Genomic DNA, 25,364 nt, shown 5'->3' with positions numbered 1-25,364 from the left:
AAATTAAATGTCTGAAAAAATTTAGTATCTATAATATACTATCTACATATAAACAAAATTTATAATCAAATGACTGAATAAATTAATGGTTTGTAAATATTTCAAACCACCATGCAATTTGGCCAAGTCTGATAACATCTGATTGAGTGTATAAGACTCAACTGGATAAGTAAAAATGTAATTTCTCTCTCTCTCTCTCGTGAAGTGCTTGCACTCCATTGGAATATGACTAATAATAAGATAGGTGTTGCATTTCTTGCACATAGGTGGATCATCAGTCCTCAGTAAAGAAGAATGTGTGAGATGACTGTGACTATGGAGAGCCTAATTTCATACTTCGGTTCCTACATTGATTTTACTGCCAACACTTAATTTCAGGCTTAATCTTATGCAATTTATTCATCAATGCTTCCTGTCAGGAGTATTGACGTTGGGCAGTTAATTTCGATTTTATGAATTAGCACCATATACTGACTATGTGTAGTCAGTATATGGTACCTTCAAACAGTATGTTGAGAAAGTATGAACTGATCTAGCAGCTTCATCTGGGAAGCCTAGCCTATAATTCCAGCCTATTCAAATCATTCTGCAATCGCAGAATGATTTGAATAGTAAGATAGGTGTTGCATTTCTTGTTCATTCCTATTCAAATCATTCTGCGAATGATTTGAATAGGCTAGAATTGTGAGCATGGGAAAACAGCTATCATTTCAATGTCAATAAATGTAAAGTCATTCACTTGGTGTGTTTAGATATCCAGTGTCATATTATATTGGTGGGATTATGCTAGAAGAAACTGATGAGGCTAAGGATCTTGGGATTTCAGCAGACAGGAAGTTGAAGTTCAAGGGTCGTATAGAAAAATACAACTCTAAGAATAATGGCAATGCTGAAACGAACCTTCACATGTAAAGATAAGGAAGTCATTTTGCCTCTTTGTGATTCTGATAGTGGAGAGAGTGCAAAGGAGTTTCAAAAATGATATCAGGATTGTGGAATACAGATTATGAAGACAGAGAATTTGTAGGCTGCAGACACTAGCAAACAGGAGAAAGAGAGGTAATATGATTGAGACTTATAAACTTCTGAAAGGATTACACAAAATTTCAATAGATGGAATTTCTCATTTTATGGAGATTGGGGAAATGACTCGAGGAAGTTGGTCCATTGAAGTTGAGAATGATTCAATCAATATCCTTGGAAGTTGAGAATGAATGCTGTCAAGAAGGTGGTTAGTGCTAGATTTTTCTCCGATAGAACAGTAAAGGATTGGAATGGACTGCTGTTGGATGTTGTGTGTGTAAGTAGCTTGAATGAATTGAAGAAGGGTATGATATCTAGTGAGAATATTATGGCCTCTGTTGATGAGGTCTTGACTCCCTGGAAGTCTCTCTTAATAATAATAATAATGAAAATTGACCAGCACATCACGGGTGATCCTTTGTATCATGAACAAGATGGCCCACATTGAAGGACATTTAAGATTAACATTTCAGGAATCAAATACCAAATTGGTAAAAATAAACAAAAAACACAAAACTAAATAATAAATAAAAATTAAGGTAAAATCTTAAAAATTCTGATATAAAGTACTGTGATTATATTAAAAGTATATTTGTATAAGTAAAATGAAAGCATTCTGCTGAAAATGGATTCATTTCATTCAATAATAAGCCATGCTGAATTAATTTAAATAACATGCATGTGTGGATAGGTTTTGTTTAGAAAATGGAACAAGTCAAACTTCTTGTTAGAAACTTAATTTTAAAAAAAATTTTTTTTTTTGACGGAATACTATTTTCCTAATAATTATCTCAAGAAGCAATTATACCAAACTGTCCCTCGGTACTTCAATTCTGCCAGTCAAGTTGTTCACCATGTCCCATGTGAAAGCAGTAGTCTGAATTGTAAAATTTGAGCAGTTAAAATTCTGTATGATATTGCATAGTACTTTATCTTCAACTTTCCTTTTTCTAATCTTGTCGTTATAGTTAACAGGATTTTGATACTTTCCATCCATGTCAATATGAATATAAAATACTTCTCTGAACACAAAATTCTAAACCTAAAATCAGTATTCTGCTCCAACTTAATTTGTAATTTAAAGAATTACATTACTATATGTAAAATACTTGATAACTACCATCTACCAATATTTGAAGCTGATGAGAGGAAGTAAAAGACCAAATACAGTACTTCGTGGGGGGGTGACTAATACACACTTAAAGTTTGATGTGAGATAAGTTCAAGAAGCCATGGCTATCCAACTGAATGCCAATACATCTGCATATAACATAATGGAATATACCACAAATCAGTACAGCAATCCCTCGATTAATACAGCTAATGCGTTATTTAAAAGAAGCGCATTAATTGAAAACGCACTAATCGAATATAATAATATATGGGAAAAAGTATAATTCGTTCCTAAAATTTCCTTTTTGAACCTTAATTTTTTTTTATAAAAGAATTAAGGTATGTCTCAGGGCCTAGTTAAAGGAAAACCATGAAGCTGAAAGACAATAAAACATATTCAGAATATAAATTTTATTATCTACTTCTTAACAAAGAATTGAGCTAATGTAGTTTGGCTGGCATTTTGTTTCTTTTTTTCACACAACCGACGGTATGGCCCTATTGCCTCTTCTACTCTTCTGCAAATTTTACTGCTTCTCTCTTCATCAGGTTCAGCCTCTAAGCATTGCTGCTTAAAAACGTCGATTGTATGAAAAATATTTTCAAATTGTTTCTGTGAAATCTCTTTTGGCTGACTATCAGTGGGTTTTGAATGAGATTTAATTACCTCTTGGACGTTATCATTGTCAATCTCATCAAAACCCAGTTCACGCTCGATGTTGGCAATTTCCTCAATAACATTATCCATTTCATTTGAAAAGCTTCCAAAATCTTTTGCACAATGTGGAAGAATGTGCTTCCAAACGGCTCGCATATTGCTAGCAGTAATTTCATTCCAAGACTGATGAATATTTTCAATAGCAGATTTAACATTAAATTTCCAGAATTCTACTAATGACATAGATTCTCACCAAATGTTGCTTCTATTGCCTGTTTAAATGTTCTTCTCAGGTAGTATAGCTTAAAGGTTGCGATAATCCCCTGGTCCATAGGTTGTATGCGAGAAGTTGTATTTGGCGTTAAAAATATCACTTTAGTACTATAGCAGACGACATACATTTTTGCGGCAAAAATTTGGAACATAGTATACATAGGAGTAGTGTAGTATGCCATTAAAAATAACTTTGTAAAATGTTTTAAATCGGTAACTAAATTATTTCATTCTGGTGAGTGATTTTTTAAAATAGTTAGCCATAAAAATGTATAGATGGAAATTTTTTTAAATCTGTAACATTTATTTGTAAGATGTATACAGGCGCACTAATCTGATTTGGGTATCGAAAAAAAATAACGCACTAATCGGGGGTGCATTAATCGAGGGATTACTGTAATGTGCTCTATTTAATCTGAAATTTAAATAATTACATTACTAAATGTAAATGATTTAGATTTAGTTGTATTTAGTAGATTTATGATTTAGTTATATGATTTAGTCCTTAAACCATTCAAGTCCAATATTTTGGCAACGTCACGTTGCCATCATCAAAGGAACTTAAAATAAAGACACGTGCACGCAGGCACTAGAAACAGTAAATGAGGTACGAAGCAGGGAAGCTAATGTTTCTCCTAAAAGTCCTGATGGTGCCCCCTAGTGGGCTATGTAGGTATTCTTGGCCATTGGGTTGAAGGTCTCATGCAACCAAATTTGTTGAGGCATGTTTCTTAGGGCTGAGATTGATTCCATGAAAAGTCTTCAAAATTTGAACTTGCTACGGTGTATTATTGTGGCTTTCTTCCACCATATTCTGTGGCTTGTATCCAGAGCATGGTCTGCAAGACCAGAGTGGCTATACTCGTGAAAACAGATGTAGTCCTTGTGTTCTGAAATTCTGATATTTGCTGTCCTGCCTTTTGGCCGCTTACAGCTGCAAGGGACCTGGTATACACCAGGTAGGTCTAGGGGAAGTGACTGGTCTTTAGTGGAGCAGATAAGGGATGCCAATTTTCTATATGGTCAGTAACAAGAGGTCAAGTCGTGTTTTTTTACGATTTTGTTGATTTTTTCCTGAGGTGCCGTGGATGTAGGGAATGGTGATGGATTTGGAATAATCTTTTTTGTGAAGGGGGAGGTGGGTTGTGGATAACTTGTTTTAGTATTTTTTGGATTTTGTTGGGGGGGGGGGGGGGGGGAGCCATTGGGTGAGAAAGTGATTTTGGTAATTTTTTTCCGAGGTACCGCGGATGTAGGGAATGGTGATCGAATATCAGAATTTCAGAACACAAGGACTACATCTGATTTTCCCAGTATAGGCACTTTGGTCTTGCAAACCCTGCTCTGGATACACACCACAGAATACGGTGGAAGAAAGCCACAATAATACACCGTAGCAGGTTCAAATTTGAAAGAATTCTCATGGAATCAGCCTCAGCCCTAAGAAACATGCCAAACCTCAACAAATTTGATTGCATGAGACTGCCCCAAATTTGGGAGACTTACATCAGGAGACCTTCAGCCCAACGGCCAAGAATATCTACATAGCCCGCTAGGTGGTCACCATCAGGATTTTTAGGAGAAACAATAGCTTCCTCGCTTCATTCCTCATTTATTGTGTGTAGTGCCTGCGTGCACGTTGCTGAAATATTGGAAATATATATATTAAAGTTTATTTAATTTATATTCTAGTGTACTCCTAAAGTTAATTAATAATCATGTATTATCAACATATAAGCCTTTCTACGAGAATGAATATACCATAATGGAGAAGGAAAGACCGGAGAAATAATTTTTCATAAAATATTTCTTGAAATTAACACAAATGGATATTTTTCTACCATTGCTCTGTCACTGGATATCTCATTTGATAATTTTCCAAACTTATTACTCCTGACTAGAATATCTGTAGCTTCTACATTTATGTTATCTGATCCTTTTACAGCAGTTTTTTCTCCCTTTAAGCTTTTTCAATAGCCTTCAAAAATGTTGATGCCTTTGTTTCAGCCACTACCATATGCAGCTTAGCTTTCTTATATTTTTCTCTGTATTCTCATCACAGGAATCCATTTCATTTCCAGAGAAAGAAATAATTTCAAGCAGAACATTCTGGCTGAAACTGACACTGGAAATTATAAATTTCTGGTTTTTATATCCTTATAGAACCATGCATTTCCATCAATGAATTAATCAATGCTTTCTTCAGATTTTGCTGCTGTCTGTAAAAAGTTTGTGTATTTATGAAAATATAACAGAATAATAATAATAATAACAAAGCAGTTTTTTTCACATATTTTCTGAAATATTTGCACTTTTGTCTTCTGTACACCTCTCAAAGCTTCTTGCCTGATCCTTTTAGAACTATTGTACACATTTTTTTTTTCAATATGATACCCATTTTTTATAGTGCTCAAAACTGCACAGTGATCAATTCCTATTTCAAACGCTTTGTGTGGGTGTACACACACACACACACACACACACACACACACACAAAACAGTCTGAAGATCTCACTACCCCAATACTAATTACCTTCCAATATGAGTAATTAAGTCATCTCTCATTATATGCAACTCCTAGGGAAAAAAGGAATAACTAGTAAGCAGTTTGCAGCTAGAACCACATCATGTAAAAGAGCTTGGCTACGTGTGACCTTTTCATACTTAGATTTTTTTTTTTTTTTAATAAGGAGCATTTACAGCAAGTTTAATAAGAATAGCAGTAATGCATACAAAGTCGAGCAATGAAATTGTTATAGTGAGTGAATTTGCTGCCGTGAGTACCTAGCTTATATAATTAGGCTTCTACAACAAAGCTTTTCCACTTTTTTAAAAAAAAAAAAAAAATCTATCCATGCAATGCAAAAGCTTGAAAATATGGTCAGTAATGGTGTCTAGATAAGCTGGAAACCTTACACTGGAATCCAAACACTTCTCCTTTCATGATGCTTGAAACTTCAACAATGCAGGATGGCATAATACAGGATTATGAGAGAGCTACCTATCACCCAGTATGGTATTAGTGCCGAGTATGGAAAGAGATTTAGGTAAAGGAAGAAACTTGTTCACGTTAGATTTGAAGGCATATACATTGTATTTCTTGGGAAATACACAGGAGGGGAGGCATTCCAGAGTAGAGCAGGAATGAAGAGATGGAAGATGCAGTTACATAACAAAATTATAAAACAAAATAAAATGTAATTACATAACAAAAAAATAAACATACAAGTTAAATACATTGTAGTTGGGCTGCATCATTTTTATATATAAAACATTAACACCAAAATCCACCTTAGTTTAATTCGGTTGCCAAATTTATGTTTTATATAGGAAATTTAGAAAGCACGGACATATTTAGACTAACTTTTTATACCTACCTATCCTGAAATAAACGTAAGCCTTCATGAGCCCATAAACGAACAAGTCCTTCTACAGGTAGTGTTTCCATTGGACGTATGGCTTCACAAATGCCTCTTACCCATCTTGTCAATTCTCTAGGGCTATATACATAGTGTGGTTGCATGTCTTGTGTGAATCTTTCCTATAGTTAAAACATGATAGTGATTTTTTTTTTTTTTTTATTAAATAGAAAATTTTACTTAAACAAATGTATAATTTATTGTGACAATTCCTTTAAATTAAAGATATCAAGAAATTATATATTTGGTTTAATTCTTTATCCAAGTGTAAGCAAACAAAGTTTATGCTTTAAGTATTCAGAACTAGGGCAACTCGTATAAGGAAGCTAAAACTTCACATCACTTGCAAAAACAAAAGGTGATATTAAGGTTGAACTAATGCAGAAGTAATATTTTCATATATGAGTTGCCAAAAGGTGTCATACCTTATTATTAAATTACTCTGGATTGGATTAAAGAAAGCTGTTGGAAGTTTTTTCACTTGTCTCCCACTGAAGAGACCTCAATAAAGGTCGAAACCGGTCTGGGTAGTGACCCTTCCCATAATGCATAGCATTATACATGTCTGCAAGGAGGTGTGCTTTGCATTATGGGATATGAAGGCAAGTGATGTGAAGTCTTAACTTCTTTAAATGAGTTGCCACTGTCTAGAAAATACTTATGACAATTCCTTATTTTGAAATATCTCAATAATTTAAAATTTACTAACCTGAGACATTAGATAAAACTCCACCATTGCAGCTGTCAGTGGCTCAGCATATGGCTTCAAAGATGGAATAAGACGTAACATTGCTCGGTTGAAAGTGCCGTAAATCTGTTTCAGTGATGTCTCACCTGGGTAATCCACATATACTACAGGCACATGACGTAAAAACCTTGAAAAGAATTGATTTTTCTCGCATCACTGAATCTATGAAAAAAGTGTGTGTGTGTGTGTGTGTGTGTGTGTGTGTGTGTGTGTGTGTGTGTGTGTGTGTGTGTAATTGTAACCTGAAATAAAATATTTAGGCATGATCAATGCCTGAAAATGATTTTTGTAGAAGGGGAGGCTATACCAAAAATTCTCTCCCTCAACATTTTATCTATTTAGTAAAAATACAAGAGGAATGCAGTGAGCTCATATCAATGCTTGAGACAGAACATGCCATCAAAAAAAAACAACAACTTGAAATCCAGAAAGGTAGCTGGACTAGATGACACCTAATCCAAAATGTCCAAACCAGGAGGTATAAAAGTTTTCAGTAGCTGCAATGAACCCAAAGAGTCAGAAGGCTGAATTCCAGATCAATGTAGAGATGCTCTGATAGTATCTGCCTATATTAAATAAAATAAACTGAAGGTGAGAATTACAGAGGAATTTTTTTACTGAGTATGCCAGATAAGGTTTATGCAAACATTCTCAAAAAAGAAGTTAAGAAAAAATTGTGGAAGAGAAACCTGGGCAAAAACAATCTTGGTTCAGGCCAAATAAGGGTTGTTAGGATAAGATTTTTACTGAGAAAAATAGTTGAAAAATCATGGGAATATAATAAAGATAAAATTTTGTAGATATGGAAAAGGTATAGAAGGTAGTGAGAGAAGAGCTTCTCAAAACTAAAATTATATGGAGTAAATAGGATGTTATACAGAGCAATACAAGCAATATTTAAATTGTAAATTAGCAATTAGAAATGAAGTGAAAGAAGATGGTTTTATATTAAAAAAAAAAAAAAAAATATATATATATATATATATGACATTTATGCACATTATGAAGAATGGTAGCATCAAACCTAAATTCAAAATTGGAAATATTCAACTTAGCCTTACTTTCTGCAGATTATCTTACCTTATTAAGTCTGCAGAATACATAATATACACTAAAGGCCAATTTATTCCTGATTTTCATGCCAAATCTGTTATAAATTATGCATGAAAATCAACAATAAACAGAAGACTATGAAAATAGGCACAAACACATCAGCTACATCCTGAATGAAGAAACTACAGAATAAGTAAAAATTTAGCTTAGACAATATTTTTAGTGGAGATAAATTAAATCTGTAGAAAGATGGCCAAAGTTGATATAATACCCCCCCCCCCAAAAAAAAAAAAAAAAAAAACTGAAGATCTACATGATGAGAAATCCTGGTATGTCACACACAACTGAAGTAAGAGATAGGAGTGTTGTAAGTATCTGTTATGTTAATACTCAGTTTAAAGCACTGAAATAGGGCAGAATGATTTTCTTGCTCTTTCACAACTTCTTAGTGATCTATTTCAAGTACAGCCTAGATACAGAAACACCATTCAGAACTTTCAATCTAAAGATAAGGAAAGGGAGACCTAATCAAGTGAATTCAGTAACTGTGCCATCCTCATAATTATAAAGCACCCTTGGGAATTAATCCTCTTCAGAAATGAGATCTCTTGTCAGTCTTGAACCAACTGGATGCTAGTTTACCAACAAGCAGCCATGTAAGGAGTATATGATGAACTCAAGGACTTTTTCGAAAATGACTTTGATGAAGATACATTGTGTATTTTTTAAATTTTCTTTAATTTCTTTTTATGCTCCTACATTTTTTTTTCTTTCGATTATTTGAACAAGCTGATAAGATATTATTCCATGTATGACATATTTTTGTTTTTTTTGTCACATCTTATACTTTATAACATCAGTGTAAATTGAAAATTTAATTGAATGGTGATGAGTAAAGTCTGAATTTCTTCTTTTTGTGATACTTTGTGTTCCTGTCTTTTTGTTATATGAACATATGGATGAGATATTCATTCCATTTATATTATTTATATTGTTATTCTGCATAACTAGCTTCAACATCTGTACAAACTGAGAAAATTAATTTATGATAGAAGCAGGAAAAACATAATCTATGAGAAATTTTGGAAAATTTCTGCTTTTATTACTTTATCCAAATGAAACCAAAGTAAGAATGTTCTAATTAATGAATTTTGAATAAAATATCTTCATATGAGCACAACCTGATTTTTCATAAGCACTAGAAACATTCATAATACTCTCCAGAAAAATCAGAATAAAGTGAACACATCAAATTCTGTCATCTTACTACAAAATTATGGAATAATATTCCATTATGATTGTCACTAAGATAAGTTTTCTTGTCCACCAGTAATCAGTGTAGAGAACAGGCAGACGGTGACACCTTCAGAAACAAGATAATCTAGCTGCATAACGTTCAGCCTTGTTTTCCCTTAATCCAGACATTGCTTGGGATTAAATAGAAGTGCAAGTCAAGTTTTAGCCTCCATAACAGATGTGTGCAAGAAATCTGATGTCTTTGGAGATTCAGTCTTATTGCCTGTAGAGCTTCGTGAGTCTGAGCAGATGATGCACCTTTGGTAGCACTGCAATTTCATATAGCTTAATACATGCTCTACGGTATTCAGTTCGGCAGTAAAGTTCCTGCATTTTGCGGTGTCTGTACAATTGCAATCCATGAGATGTAGGAATGCTGGCTATCCTGTTATCTACAGCATACTAGGGATGGTTTGGTTCACAAATCAAAAGTGATGTATGGCAGTCTCGTGAACATTGTACAAATTCATCAAATTCATGGTTATGTAGAAAACAGTCTGGTAAGGATTCCATTTTCATTACATATATTTCAGACAGCTGCTGACATCCAAGTGACAAAGGTGGTTCATTTGCTACAAAGATTGGTGAAGGGCAAAATTCTCCAATTGTAATTCTCAATGGTGAACAAGATCCAGGCTCCATGGTTTACTATCTCCGGCAAAGGTGTAGATTTGAGAACCATAATCAAGTTTCAACTTACTAAGTATGCAGAGTAAGAACATCAGTTGGCACTCTAAAAAGTGGAAGCTAGGGTGTAAAGAATGCTTACTGCTAGCTGGCAATTATCACTGCAATATATGGCATATATGAGGAAGAACAGTAAGTTTGTCAAATATGAATCAAAGGAATGTAGAATCTATCCTAGTCTTAGTTCAGGATCAGGATGAAAACTGTCAGCACGAAAAATGCACAGATTCTTCAGCAGTGAAAATCTGAACCCATTTGCATGTGCTCATTTTGAAAAATGGTCAATATCTTGCAGCAACTGTCTTTCTTAGACCCCTCATGTTACACAAATGAACTGCAAATAGCAAAATCATCTGCATAGAGCATTATTTATGGTTGGAGGTTATCAAATTAACTTTGATGGCAAAAAATGTGACAATTAAGCTAAACAAAAATGTAACTTTTGTTTAGCTAGTTTTACACAGTGTGTTTAGCATTTTTACATTTTTCTCTATAATCTCTAATAGCTTTTATTGATTCAGCCAGAGAGCATCTGGTGAGGTTGTCTGTAAGGACAGAAAAACCAGAATTCCATGATGGACACAGGATGATTTGGTTCGTGTTCTCAAGTCATGGGAAGATTTTGGCAGAAACATAGAAATTAATATCAGAAAGATGGCAAAATATTCTGGAGGCTGTTGAAAACACTCAGAAATGGAAAAAAGAGTGGAGTGTGAAAGGAATTAGAGATAATAAAAGTGATATGAAAACTGGAGAAAAAGATATTCTTGATATATGGAGTAATTACTTTGAAAAATTGTTAAATGAAACAAGCAGTGACAACACAGTGGCAAAAAACACTCAACAGGCATGCAATCAAGATACATATCCATAATTGAAGTAGAAAGAGCCATCAAAAGCCTGAAACATGGAAAGGCAGCAGGAATAGCTATCTGACCAGAAATGTTCAATTATGGAGGTATAAAAGTCTTACAGTGGCTGCACTGCATAGTTCAGAAGGCCTGGACAGAGGGATGAATTCTGGATGATTGGAGCAAAGCTCTCATAGTACCCATATACAAAAACAGAAATAAAACTGAATGTGAGAATTACAGAGGTATTTCCCTGCTGAGTGAAGAACATGCTAGATTCAGGCCAAATAGAGGTTGTCAGGATCAGATATTCATTTTATGACAAATAGCTGAGAAATCATGGGAATATAACAAAAATCTTTATTTAACTTTTGTAGATCTGGAAAAGGCATATAATAAGGTGCCAAGAGAGAAACTACAGTTATATGTTGTCAGTGGGGTTATATCAAGCAATACTAAGTCTTTATTTGAGTTAAAAGTCAGAATTGAATGAAGTACAGGAAGATGTTTTAATGTTAAATCTGGTGTCAGACAAGGATGTACACATTATCCCCTCTGTTATTCATTATCTATATGGATCATGTTATGAAGAGAAGTTGTATTAAAATTGATATCAAAATTGGAGATGTTAATTATGTGTTTTATGTGGATGATGTTATACTTCTAAATAAATCCACTACAAGTCTGCAAGATTCCTTGAATAAAATGAATAGCTGTTGTAATAAAGCTGGTATGAAGGTCAGCTTTAAAAAGACAAAGTCACTGGTAAATTAAATTAAAAAAAAAAAACAACAGATTCAACAAAGCTGGTATGGTAGTAAGTCAACTGAATAAATTTATATGGATTAAGAGAGAAATTAGTCACACTAAATTAGCTGTATACAAGACAGTGTTCAAACCAGTTTTAACTTATGGATCTGAGAGCTGGGTCAGAAGAAAAACACTGACCAAAGACTAGAGATTGCAGATATCAGAGTCCTGAGAAAGATAAGGGGCATGAACAGATGGCAACAATGGCAATATATTAAAAGGAGGATATTAAGAAAGAACTTGACATTGTTAGCATCCAGGAATGTGTTAGCAGAGCTAACCTCAGGTGGTATGGTTACTTAAACAGAAAGGGAGAGGAAAGATCCAGAGGAAGCAAAATATAGGTGGATTGATACAGTAAAAAGTGGCTTAGAAGACAGAAATATAAGATCTGATAATGTTGGAGTCTTGACAGATAACAGATTGATTTAAAGGAAAATTGTTGATAGGAAGTTAGAAACGATGTAAGTTCTTCATGTAGTACTATCATAATATCCTGCACACCCCTTGAGGGTACATATCAGGAATTTGACAATGATGAATTCACAAAACAGAATAATAAGAAAATAATATTATTATTTTAACTTATGAATCTGAGAGCTGGGTCAGAAGTAAAACACTTGACCAAAGACTACAGACTGCAGATATGAGAGCCCTGAGAAAGATTTAGGTTTGGAGAACATTTCAAAGATGCTGCTGATTCCAAAAACAATCTCTCTAACTTATGACTTCTGTGTAGCCCCCCCCCCCCATTTTATCATGTCTGAAGGGGTATCCAAAGCATGGTCTGCCTAGTTTCAACTTGCCATAATGATAGTGCCAAATATATTTTTTATGTTCTCCAAAGTGGATATCAACAGTTCTTCCTGTCCATAGTAAGCCAAGTCCCAAGTGCAATGCACTTCATATACTCCTGGATTTGATAAAGGAGAGAGTTTGCTCTCAGGTGAATGAATGAGAGTTGCCAATTTGACATAAATTTAAATGGTGTTGAGCTAATATTTATTAAGCATACTTGATATATTTTCAGATGTGCCCTGAATGTATGGAAGCATTTAGTGTTTCTTTCTGACCTAATGTCCAATCCTCACTTTCTCGTGGTGCACCCTGTTGGATATCTACTTGGATACTGAACGAACGAGAATGGTCTGGCAATTTGGGATTTAGCCGACCAAATTGTATTCTTATTGGTTAAACCAAAAAATAAAAAATGATGGTACAACATGACAAAATTTCATGCCGGCTGGTGCATCGCCCGGTTAAACAAGGCGCCCATTGTTTTCGCCAGGGAACCAGGGCGAACAGCGAAAAGTCAGCTACTGGAACAAATCTGAAAACAAACCCCAACTCAACATCACCAGAGTTAAAGATTGGTAATATCAACATAAGAAGCCTGAATGGCAAAGAAATGGAGCTAGCTGAGGAATTAGATAAGTACCAGATCGACATAATAGGGGTGACTGAAACAAAAAAAACCAAAACTGGTGAGATCTTTCTGAGCAATAAATACAAAATGTTATATTCAGGCAATGACAATCAAGGAAAAGAAGGAGTAGCCATAGCATTCAACACAAAATATGAGGCTAATCTTCTTGAATGGCAGTCAGTCTCAATTAGAGTAATGTGGGCAAATATGAGAATGAGGAACTGGACAATGAGACTTATTTGTGCCTATGGTTCCACAGGAGGTTCTACTAAGGTAGAAGTGGAGGAATTTTTTGACGCTCTAGAAAAAGCTACTGACACAATGAAAAAGGAAAAGTTGGTCCTTGTTGGGGATCTAAATAGCAGAGTAGGAAGTGATTGTCAGACATACAAATATATTTTGGGAAAATTTGGAGAAAAGAGCAAAGCTAATAATAATGGCAAATATCTGTTGGATTTCTGCTCAGGACATGGACTGGTTATTACTAGCACCATGTTCCAACATAAAAATGTGCACAAATTCACATGGAGAGAAGAGGCAAGGAATAAGAAAAGTCTCGTTGACTATGTTATTGTTGATAGTGATGTTTTCTCCCTGGCTCAGGACACCAGAGTGTACAGAGGATTTGAAATTGGAAGTGATCATTATTTAGTCTTGAGTAGGATAAAATTGAATTTCATATTGAAAAGAATAACATGTAAGAAAGGTTTAAAGCGAATAAAAGTTGAGCAGCTCTCAGATGTGAACTGTAGACTAAAATACACAAATATTATTAAAGAAAAAAATGAAAGAGATTGAGAACAGGAACCAAACCTTGGAGAGTCAGTGGCAAGCCTTGAAGAAAACCCTGATTGATTCAGCCAGAGAAGCATGTGGTGAGGTTGTCTGCAGGGATAGAAAAATCAGAACTCCATGGTGAACACAGGAAGTTAAAGAGGCAGTGAAGGAAAAGAAGAAAGCATATCAAAACTTCATGGCAAATAAGGCAGCTTGTGCTCTTAGAGAATACAGAGACAAATGTAAGAAAGCTAAACACTGTGTAAAACTAGCTAAGAAAAGTCATGGGAGGACTTTAGCAAGAATATAGAAAATAAATATCAAGAAGATGGCAAAATATTCTGGAGGTTGTTGAAGAAGTTCAGGAATGGGGGAAAGAGTGCTGTAAAAGGAGTTAGAGATGATAAAGGTGACATCAAAACAGGAGAAAAAGATATCCTTGAAGTATGGAGTAATTACTTTGAAAAACTGCAAAATGAAACAAGCAGTAATGACAGCACAGTGGTAAAAAACACTGACCAGGCATGCAGTCAGGAATACATATCCATACTTCAAGTAGAAAAAGACATCAAAGGCTTGAAATGTGGAAAGGCAGCAGGAGTAGATGATATTCGACCAGAAATGCTGAAGTATGGTGGTATAAGAGTCTTACAGTGGCTGCACTGCATAGTTCAGAAAGCCTGGAGAGAGGGATGAATTTCCAATGATTGGAGTAGAGCTCTCATAGTACCCATATATAAAAAGGGAAATAAAACAATGTGAGAATTACAGAGGTATTTCCCTACTGAGTGTTCCCGGCAAGATCTATGCAAGTATACTTGAGAAACGGTTCAGAAGAATTGTGGAAGAAAAGCTTGGTAAAAAAACAAGCTGAATTCTGGCCAAATAGAGGCTGTCAGGATCAGATCTTCACTTTACGACAAATAGTCGAGAAAGCATTTGAATATAACAAAGATCTGTATTTAAGTTTTGTCGATTTGGAAAATCATATGACAAGGTGCCAAGAGAGAAGCTATTTAATACGCTAAAGTTATATAGTGTGAATGGGGCATTATATCAAGCAATACTTAGTCTTTATTTGAGTTGTAAGTCAGCAATTAGAACTGAAGGAAGTACAGGAAGATGATTTAATGTTAAATCTGGTGTGAGACAAGGATGTACATTATCCCCTCTGTTATTCATTATCTATATGGATTACATTATGACGGAAAGTGGTATTAAACATGATATCAAAATTGGAGATGTTATTGTCAGCTCTTTGCTTTGTACGGATGATATTATACTTCTAAATAAATCCGCTACAAGTCTGCAAGATTCTCTGACTAAATTGAATAGCTGTTGTAATAGATATGGTATGAAGGTCAGCAATAAAAAGACAAAAGACAATGAAAATAGGCAGAATCATTGAAAATGTCAACTGTGTTGTGAATGGAGAACCTGTAGAACAAGTGAAACATTTCAGCTACTTAGGCACGATTTTTACTAAAGATGGTAAATTAAATATTGAAATATACAACAGAATCAGCAAAGCTGGTATGATGGGAAGTCAATTGAATAAATTCATATGGAATAAGAGAGAAATTAGTTGGAACACTAAATTAGCTATATACAAGACAGTGTTCAAACCAGTTTTAACTTATGGATCTGAGAGCTGGGTCAGAAGTAAAACACTTGACCAAAGACTAGAGGCCGCAGATATGAGAGTCCTGAGAAAGATTATAGGCGTGAACAGATGGCATCAATGGAAATATCATATTAAAAATGAGGATATTAGGAAAGAACTTGACATTGCCGGCATCCAGGAATGCATTAGCAGAGCTAATCTCAGGTGGTATGGTCACTTAAACAGAATGGGCGAGGAAAGATTAGCAAAACAAGTGTTCTCTGCCAGGTTGTCAGCAAAACGACCCAGAGGAAGACCAAGATATAGGTGGATTGATACGGTACAAAGTGCCTTAGACGATAGAAATATAAGATCTGATAATGTTGGAGTCTTGACAAGTAACAGACTGATTTGGAGGAAAATTGTAGATAGGAAGTTAGTAATGATGTCGTTTTTTTCATGTAGTACTATCATATCCTGTACGCCCCTTGAGGGTACATGGCAGGAATTTAATGATGATGTGTAATGAAAATAAATGACTTCAGTGGTAAGAGCATTGTCACTGGAACAGATAGCTCTGGCTCTGTGAGTTGGTGTTTTTGGGATACCATATTGTTGAGTTGGGTTATGGCATGAATGTTTGTGCAAATATCTTCCTGTATGTGTAGGTTTTCTATAAACAAATGAACCATAAGGAAGTCATTCGCTCCTTGTTTCATTGTGAAGTGGATTTTTGAGTGTTGACTATTTAAATGCACTAAAAATGTATCTAATGTGACTGGACTATGTGGCTAAATAGTAAACACATCAAAATAGTGTAGACAAACCAGAGTGATTGAGAGTGATGAATTCATAGTTGGTTTTTGAAGTGTTATATGTAGAAATTGGCTAAAGAGGGAGAAAGTGGGGAAGGCAGTGCTGTCCCATTTCAATGTTTGTATAACTTTCCTTTCCATGCAAAATAACCTGCATGAACTGTACATTTAAATAATTTGAATATATTTGGGGAGAAATATGACTATAGCAAATAGGTTTCAATGAATGGTACATCGGAAAATGGTGAAGTAATTTCAAACTAATCGTTATGTCTGAACTTTTTAAAAAATGGCTTTGAAACATACTTTTTAGGTGAACAGACATACATATTTTATTTTCTTAAATGTTGAGGTTTTCTCAACATAAGGATTGCAACATAAATGTTGTGGTGGCTGGCTTCATCTCTGAATCCTAATGTGACATTTTGTTCAATTATCTTTAGTATTTCTTTCTCATCATTCTGCTTTTAGCATACAGAGGACTAGGTCCAGGTCTCATAGACAGTTAGCACCCTTAAGTTTCTTTCCAGAGGAAGATTTATTATCATGGTATTTATGACCACATCAAGCACAGATGGCAGAATAGAAACAGGCAGTTTGGGTGTGCCTACATATCTGAATTTTAAAGCTTCTTACAGGATTAGGGATGTAGAGCCTAACAGGAGAGTTGAGATACTGCACTTGCTGATGCTGAAGATTTAAGTCTATCAAAATTAAGCATGACATTCCTCATCAGAACCAGATGGATGCGCCCTACATATCGACTTCATACCTGCCCTTCCTTGATCTTTAAGCTATGAACAAACCTTACTTTGAACATAAAGAAAATACCATTCTGATATCTTACTTCTAGAATAGTTAAGCATTTAATAAGGTGCTACCATAAATGCTATTTTCTGCCCAATGATGTGTTGCTCCCAGTAGTTTTTCTGAGTACTGCTATGTTTCAGCAAGGAAAAAATAATAATAAAAACACTGGATATAATTTAAAAAAAAAAAAAATGGTTTTGGAATATCCTGCAAATCTTTCTCAACCCTTCTGAATAAAGAAGGGTAGCGTTTTCCCTACTGGCATTTCACCAGTTGCACTGTAATGAAAAACAATGGTATATTTACTTGCGCGCGCGCATGCGTGTGTGTGTGTGTGTGTGTCAGATGTCTGATTTCTTATTTCTGTTAACAAATGATGCATCTATAGTATCTGTAGTTGATTAGCGCTTTTTGAGGGCCCTGAAAAATTTGAGGATGAAGTATTCATGCTCAATCCTCAAGCCTTACACAAATTGTACATACTTGACCTCATTTAAGTCTATATTTCTTATTCATGTAAATTTTTAACAAAGACAAGTTCCAGTGAATGACTATTTCATTGGTTCTTACTTTTCTATCCTCTGACCATCAATCCACTTATACACTTTTCTGTTCTCTGCCACTTTTAGTTCTCACACAGAATGTTCATTATAGTAGACATGTACAGAAAATAAACATTTTGTCAAAATGGTTTCCTGTAGATAATTTCCTCAAAATGGCACTGTATCTATGGGACACTGGTTAGATGTTTTGTTATAATAACAGTTTCTTATAATGGGATCAACCTACCTATTTATGAAAATTTCACCAGCAACAAACCCATTTCTGCAAAAACAGGACGTGAGAGATTAGAGTAAATAGGTAGTTAATGCATACTTTAACTACCTATGAGCCAGTGTATTATGCATGTTAATCATCCATATTCTTCTGGTCAGCTTCTCCTGTCTTGCATAATCAAAAACCCATTTCAAGGAGGATAAACCTTTCACTCTTATGACACCAGAAAACTATTTTTTCAGTACTCCCATATCAAAGGTCTCAGTTCTCAAGGAAAGAAATGTGCATAAATGAATGCACAGTCCACCCCCCCTACCCCCATGACACACACACACACACCAATTTAGACAGATTGTGGGATGATACCATTATTATTGTTATCTGCAATACCTTTCTGAGATGTACACAACATGCTAGCGCAAATAAAGATAAATCCATGTTTATTTTTGTCTTTTCCACTTATTTTTAACTTTAGTTTCTAAAACTGTTTTGGTAAACTTCCCCTTCCATTCTGTTTATACCATGTAACTATAGCTCTGCTTACAATAAATGATTGGTAATGTGTCAAGTATTTATAATACAGTAAACTTCCACTACAGCAAACTTGTGAAGGCCAAACTAACAGCTTGTTATAAGGGAAGATTTACTTAATGAATTTCCTTCACAACAGCACTGATTTCAGGCTCACTCATTTATCTTCAGAAGTTATATGTGGTCATCTTTAAGAAAGTAGACCTACTACAGTATGCTTTGAGAATCATTTATTCTAAATCCAATTTTTGCAATTATTAGGAAAAAGCAATTACTTAAAAATATACATCTGCCAATTTGCGAAGCATTTACTCCAAAAATGTATGCTATCCAGGAAAAATATTGCTTCAAAAAAAAGGAAAAAAAATAAAGGGAAAGAATACCTGTGTGATAAAGGTTTTCGTCCAGGATCAGTAGGTGGATTACAAGCACCAACAAACTGAATTCTTTCCAAACGCACCCATGCCTGATCACTCGTTCTATAGAAACCACCATGCTCAACCATTTGTCGGAGAAATGATATCACTCTCTGAGTACCTGCAGAGAGATAAAACAGTTCAAAATAATGGTTCAAAAGATTAAGTTCAAGCAAATTTCATTGATTCATACAAATTAATGAACATTTTATGAACACACACATACACACACACACACACACACACATTACACATACAGATAGAATATATGCTAATTAATGAATGTCAGATAATGACAACAAAAACACAACCCAATAATAATAATAATAATAAACTTTCTTAACATTAATATAGTTTGATTGGGCTTCTTTGGGGTTTACAAGCACAATGACAGCAAAGGTCATACATGTTCCACTTCCAAGCAGCAATTGGGAGTGGAACATGTTGGGGTATTATCTGCTGATATGCCACAACAGATTTAATAGCCATCAAATATGCTCATTCTCAAGCAAGCTGGGTCATCGGAGCAAAAGAAGAAAAAAAAAAGGAAAGGACTCCTAAATCAAATATGCATTCTCTATAAACAGACATATTAACACCAAAGATCTGAGATAAAAGTCAGAAATCCAACCCACTTTTGATCTTTTGACAGAGTGGATGCATCAGTGTAGAACAATTGCTGTATTGTCAGGGAAATTTTTGCCAGACCATCAGGTCATGTGGATCAGAGCTTTCCATTTCTTTGTCCTTCCACATTCTTTATTTGTGAACACCGTTCAAATTCAGGTTTCTATTTTTATTTATTTATTTTTAGGTGGGGGGAATTTCTGCTTGGGAATGAACACCATGACAAGCTCTGTTTCTGGAGGATGAGGGGAAGGAGACTTACTGCTTCACTAGCCAACTGATTCTGCCATGAGTAAACAAGAATGTGTAAGATGACTGTTACCATTGCAGAGCCTAAAAGGAACAACTTCCTCTCTTTTGTTCTCATGTTGACTAGACTGGCAATACTTAATTTCAGGCTTAATCTCATGAGAACTGTTCTTCAGCGTTTCATGCCAGGAGTATTGACATTGACAATCAACACTGATTTTATAAACTGTGTATAATCAGTTTATGATACCATAAAAACAGTTTGTTTTTATGGTATCAGTCTGACCAACAGCTGCATCTGCTATGTTATTTCCCCATAATTCCAATGTGGCTGGGAATCTAACAGAACCGAACATCAAAATTAAGGGATTTATTTGTAAAAGAGTTTGAATACCGCAGTAGATGTGGATTATACACCAGAGAGGAGATAGCTTGTAAAATTCAAGTCTGTATAAATTACATTTTTGGTAGGAGTTTTCTTTGATATGCACAAGTGTGAGCTGAATGACATGCACCTCTGTTATGTAATTACTGCAATCAAGTGGGATCTGGCTGGTTATAGTAATGTTAGGAAACACAGCAGCAGCACAGCCAACAGAGATCTGTGACCTTGAACCACCAGTATAGATGGACAAGAAATCAGAGTGGGCTGCACTGTGTGCATTAAAGAATTGAAAGTAGACACATGAGCGTGTATGACACTTAAATTAAAGCGAGTTTGAAGGATAGGGTGCAAGTCTGCAATGGAGGAATACCGTTTTGTTTTGTGCAAATAATGTTAACAGTCAGGCTATTAAATAGCCTCTTAAAACACATACCAAAAGGACGAATGGCAATCTGACTGTTTGTGTGGTAGAACTCAAACACAGAGAAAAGAGACTAGTCCATGTAGGATGATCTGGAAATAACTTCATTTTTAAGACATAATTAAGAGGCAATTATTTTCCTCTAAGTGACAGAGCTAGTTCATTTGATTCAACATAAAAACTTTTAATGGGTGATGTGCAAAAAAGCACCAGGAGCAGATGGATAGGGTACAACCACTAAAGCATGCTCTACCTTGCAGAACTGTAAACCTGGGATCCATAATTGAGCCTTAATCTACCTTTCATCGTCAGGATTTTTTCCCATACATTTTCAATGGTTGTTTGATTAATTGATGTAAATTAGATCCAGGACAGTTTCTGACTCTGATGTCTCAAATAATGTTTAAATTTAAATATTAAACACTTAAACTTGGCACTCGGAGTTCCACCAAGGCTTTGGACAGATTGGAAGTTGGAATGATTGGTTTGGAATTGCTGCATGGACAATACAATCTGTTACATACTTCAATGATAAATGTTTGGCTGACTACAACTGTATTAAATTTTGCAAGTTGAGATAATTTACTCCAGACAGAAAGACTAGTCCATTTTCCACATAGGCATCTGTGTAGTAGGACATGGTTTCCTGTGAAGACATAGTGCTAATAACAGGAAAATGATTTGCTTCCATATATGCTTTCATCGACATCCAATTTGAGCAGTGAAAAAATGGCAGGGGAGCAGAATAAGAGTGAGTAGGCATAATGGAAAAAGATATTCGCTCCATTATTAATAAGCAGCAAGTGGTCAAAGTTGTTGAGCAATTGCTGAACGATATAACCTTATCTATTCATGTTGACACTATCCCACAGAGTGTTATGTCGATTACACTCTGTGGGGTCAAGTCCAGTGGTAAATATATTGAACATACTGTCACAAGAAACTTTACAGAGGGGAAAATCGCAATTGCTGTCAGAGTAGTATTAAACTGGACATGATGGAAATGAGTATGACTGCTCAGGAGGATAACTACTCCACCATGAGTAGAACCATCTCCAGTTCTATCCTTGTGTACAAGAGAGACATTCATGAAGGTAGGTCCTCACTGGGTTTTTAAATATGTTTCATGCCAACAGAAACAAAAAGGTTTGTGTTTCAGCAGTAAATGCTTGATATCACTGATAAAAATAACAACAGTTCTGCTGCAAGTCCTACAGGTCAACGGAGTCTATTGTTTTAGGCTTTATAGATATCTGATTTCTGGAAGATTGAGGACTTACCCTTGTTTGGTTTATTATATTTCACATTAGGTTTTGGGAATTATGGATAACCAGTATCAATTTCTTCTGGTAAAATATCCAAAATTCAAAACATTCAGATGTGCCAGGATCACTGGGTAAGTTCAACATTCCACATTTTTTTTGGGGGGGGGGGGGGGGGAGCATGGTGGTTTGTCTTTAAGTGATAAATTTCCAACAATTTTTTTCATAAGTATGTTCTCATTGAATAGAAACATTTTTTGAGTTGTTTTGGGGAATGAAACCATAGATCGTGCAATTCAGGCAGCCAGCAGAGAAACAGTCACAATCATAAAATTCAGGTATGGTGAAATTATCAAATGCCGGAATACATTAGTTTGAGTAGCTGTTGAAATTTTCTTATCTGCTACCTTCTCATGATAAAGAGGATTTCAGAACAGCCATGATAGTGGCTAACTCCTTTTTTTTGCATCCTGATATAACATATGTATATTGTTTTGTTTTTATCTTTTGTATTTTTCATCTTTACAATTCTGACATGTACAGGAGTACACTGGGTGATCTCCCTGACTAGTATGTATTATATATATTAAATAAAATGTGTTTCATTTCACTCTGAAAAACCGAACAAACTTATTTGCCAACCCAGTAGTATGATGTGAAGTGGAGGTGAACAGAATGAAATATCTAGTTGGATGATGCTATAGAACTCGTGATATGGAGGATAAGAAGGAAATGCATATGCGAATCAATCTTGCTAATAAGAAACAGGTGATTGTTATGGGAGATTTTAATTATAGTAATATAGACTGGAATGAAGAGACAATCTGAGTACAAAGAGAATTTTCTTGAGGTTTTGAAGGACAACTACCTTAGGTAGTATGCAACAGAGGGCGAATGGGGAAAAGGATGTTGGATTTGATTATCTCAGATGTTGTAAATGAGGTGTTGAATTTCCCTCCAGTTGGTGAGAATGACCATCATCGTCATCATCAAATTCCTGGCATGTACTCTCAAGGGGTGTACTTGGTATGATACTGTTATGAAAAATTTACTGCATTACTAACTTCCTATCTACAATTTTCCACCAAATCGGTCTGTTACTTGTCAAGATTCCAACATTATCAGATCTTATATTTCTATCTTCTATGGCACTTTTTACCATATCAATCCATATATATCATGGTCTTCTTCTGGGTTGTTTTCCTGCAAACGTGGCAGAGAACCCTTGTTTTGCTATTCTTTGCTCTCCCATTCTGTTTAAGTGACCATACCACATGAGATTAGCTCTGCTAACACATTCCTAGATGTTAACAATGTCAAGTTCTTTCCTAATATTCTCGTTTTAAATATGATACTGCCATTGATGCCATCTGTTCACGCCTCTAATCTTTCTCAGGACTCTCATATCTGCGGTCTCTAGTCTTTGGTCAAGTGTTTTACTTTTGACCCAGCTCTCAGATCCATAAGTTAAAACTGGTTTGAACACTGTCTTGTATACAGCTAATTAGTGTTCCGACTAATTTCTCTCTTATTCCATATCAATTTATTTAATTAACTTCCTACAATACCAGCTTTGTTGATTCTGTTGTTTATTTGCATATTTAATTTATCATCTTCACTAAAAATCATGCCTAAGTAGCTAAAATGTTTTACATGTTCCACAGGTTCCCCGTTCACAACACAGTTGACATTTTCAACAATTCTACCCATTTTCATTGTCTTTGTCTTTTTATTGCTGACCTTCATACCATATCTATTACAACAGTTATTCAATTTAGTAAGGGAATCTTGCAAACTTGTAGCGGATTAATTTAGAAGTATAACATCGTCCACATAAAGCAAAGAGCTGACATTAACATCTCCTTTTGATGTTAATTCTGATATCATGTTTAATACCACTTTCCTTCATAATGTAATCCATATAGATAATGAATAACAGAGGGGATAATGTACATACTTGTCTCACACCAGATTTAACATTAAACCATCTTCCTGTAAGTCCTTCAATTCTAACTGCTGACTTATAACTCAAATAAATACTAAGTATTGCTTGATATAATGCCCCATTCACACTATATAACTTTAGCGTATTAAATAGTTTCTCTCTCTTGGCACCTTGTCATATGCCTTTAACAGATAGACAAAAATTAAATAGAGATCTTTGTTATATTCCCATGCATTCTCAAATATTTGTCGTAAAGTGAAGATCTGATCCTGACAGCCTCTATTTGGCCTGAATCCAGCTTGTTCTTCACCAAGCTTTTCTTCCACAATTCTTCTCAACCGCTTCTCAAGTATACTTGCACAGATCTTGCCAGGAACACTCAGCAGAGAAATATCTCTGTAATTCTCACATTCAGTTTTATTTCCCTTTTTATATATGGGTACTATTAGAGATCTACTCCAATCATTGGGAATTCATCCCTCTCTCCAGGCTTTCTGAACTATGCATTGCAGCCACTATAAGACTTTTATACCGCCATACTTCAGCATTTCTTGTCGAATATCATCTACTAATGCTGCCTTTCCACATTTCAAGCCTTTGATAGCTTTTTCTACTTCAAGTATGGATATGTATTCCTGACTGTATGCCTGTTGAGTGTTTTCTACCACTGTGCTATCACTGCTTGTTTCATTTAGCAATTTTTCTAAGTAATTACTCCATACTTCAATGATATCTTTTTCTCCCATTTTCATGTCACCTTTATCATCTCTCACTCCTTTTACAGCACTCTTTCCTCCATTTTAAGCTTCTCCCACAACCTCTAGAATATCTTACCACCTTCTTGATATTTATTTTCTATGTTCTTGCTAAAGTCCTCGCATGACTTTTCTTAGCTAGTTTTACACAGTGTTTAGCTTTCTTACATTTGTCTCTGTATTCTCTAAGAGCACAAGCTGCCTTATTTGCCATGAAGTTTTGATATGCTTTCTTCTTTTCCTTCACTGCCTCTTTAACTTCCTGTGTTCACCATGGAGTTCTGATTTTTCTATCCTTGCAGACAACCTCACCACATGCTTCTCTGGCTGAATCAATCAAGGTTTTCTTCAAGGCTTGCCACTGACTCTCCAAGGTTTGGTTCCTGTTCTCAATCTCTTTCATTTTTTTCTTTAATAATATTTGTGTATTTTAGTCTACAGTTCACATCTGAGAGCTGCTCAACTTTTATTCGCTTTAAAATTTTCTTACATGTTATTCTTTTCAACATGAAATTCGATTTTATCCTGCTCAAGACTAAATAGTGAACACTTCCAATTTCATATCCCTGTACACTCTGGTGTCCTGCACCAGGGATCACTATCAACAATAACATACTCAATGAGACTTTTCTTA

The 25,364-nt window shown here is 35.1% G+C and overlaps 1 protein-coding gene across 1 annotated transcript in view; it reads right to left on the bottom strand.

Annotated features, from left to right (window-relative positions):
* The window catches only part of Dhc64C (dynein heavy chain, cytoplasmic), a 1,087,706-nt gene that overhangs the window by 518,752 nt on the left and 543,590 nt on the right, over positions 1–25,364 (bottom strand). The window contains exons 48-50 of the mRNA XM_090398628.1: positions 19,054–19,207; positions 7,196–7,361; positions 6,445–6,608 (exon numbers count right to left, since the gene is read on the bottom strand). Of these exons, the coding sequence (XP_090254754.1) occupies positions 6,445–6,608; positions 7,196–7,361; positions 19,054–19,207 (484 nt within the window). The remainder of the gene's footprint in view (positions 1–6,444; positions 6,609–7,195; positions 7,362–19,053; positions 19,208–25,364) is intronic.

Source organism: Typopeltis vanoorti, chromosome 10, assembly GCF_054136105.1.
Source record: "Typopeltis vanoorti isolate ZY-2024b chromosome 10, IOZ_Tvanoo_1.0, whole genome shotgun sequence".
In the NCBI taxonomy this organism is placed as follows: Eukaryota; Metazoa; Arthropoda; class Arachnida; order Uropygi; family Thelyphonidae; genus Typopeltis; species Typopeltis vanoorti.
The sequence above is the reverse complement of the archived record's forward strand: the minus strand, read 5'-3'. Positions and strand labels throughout refer to the sequence as shown.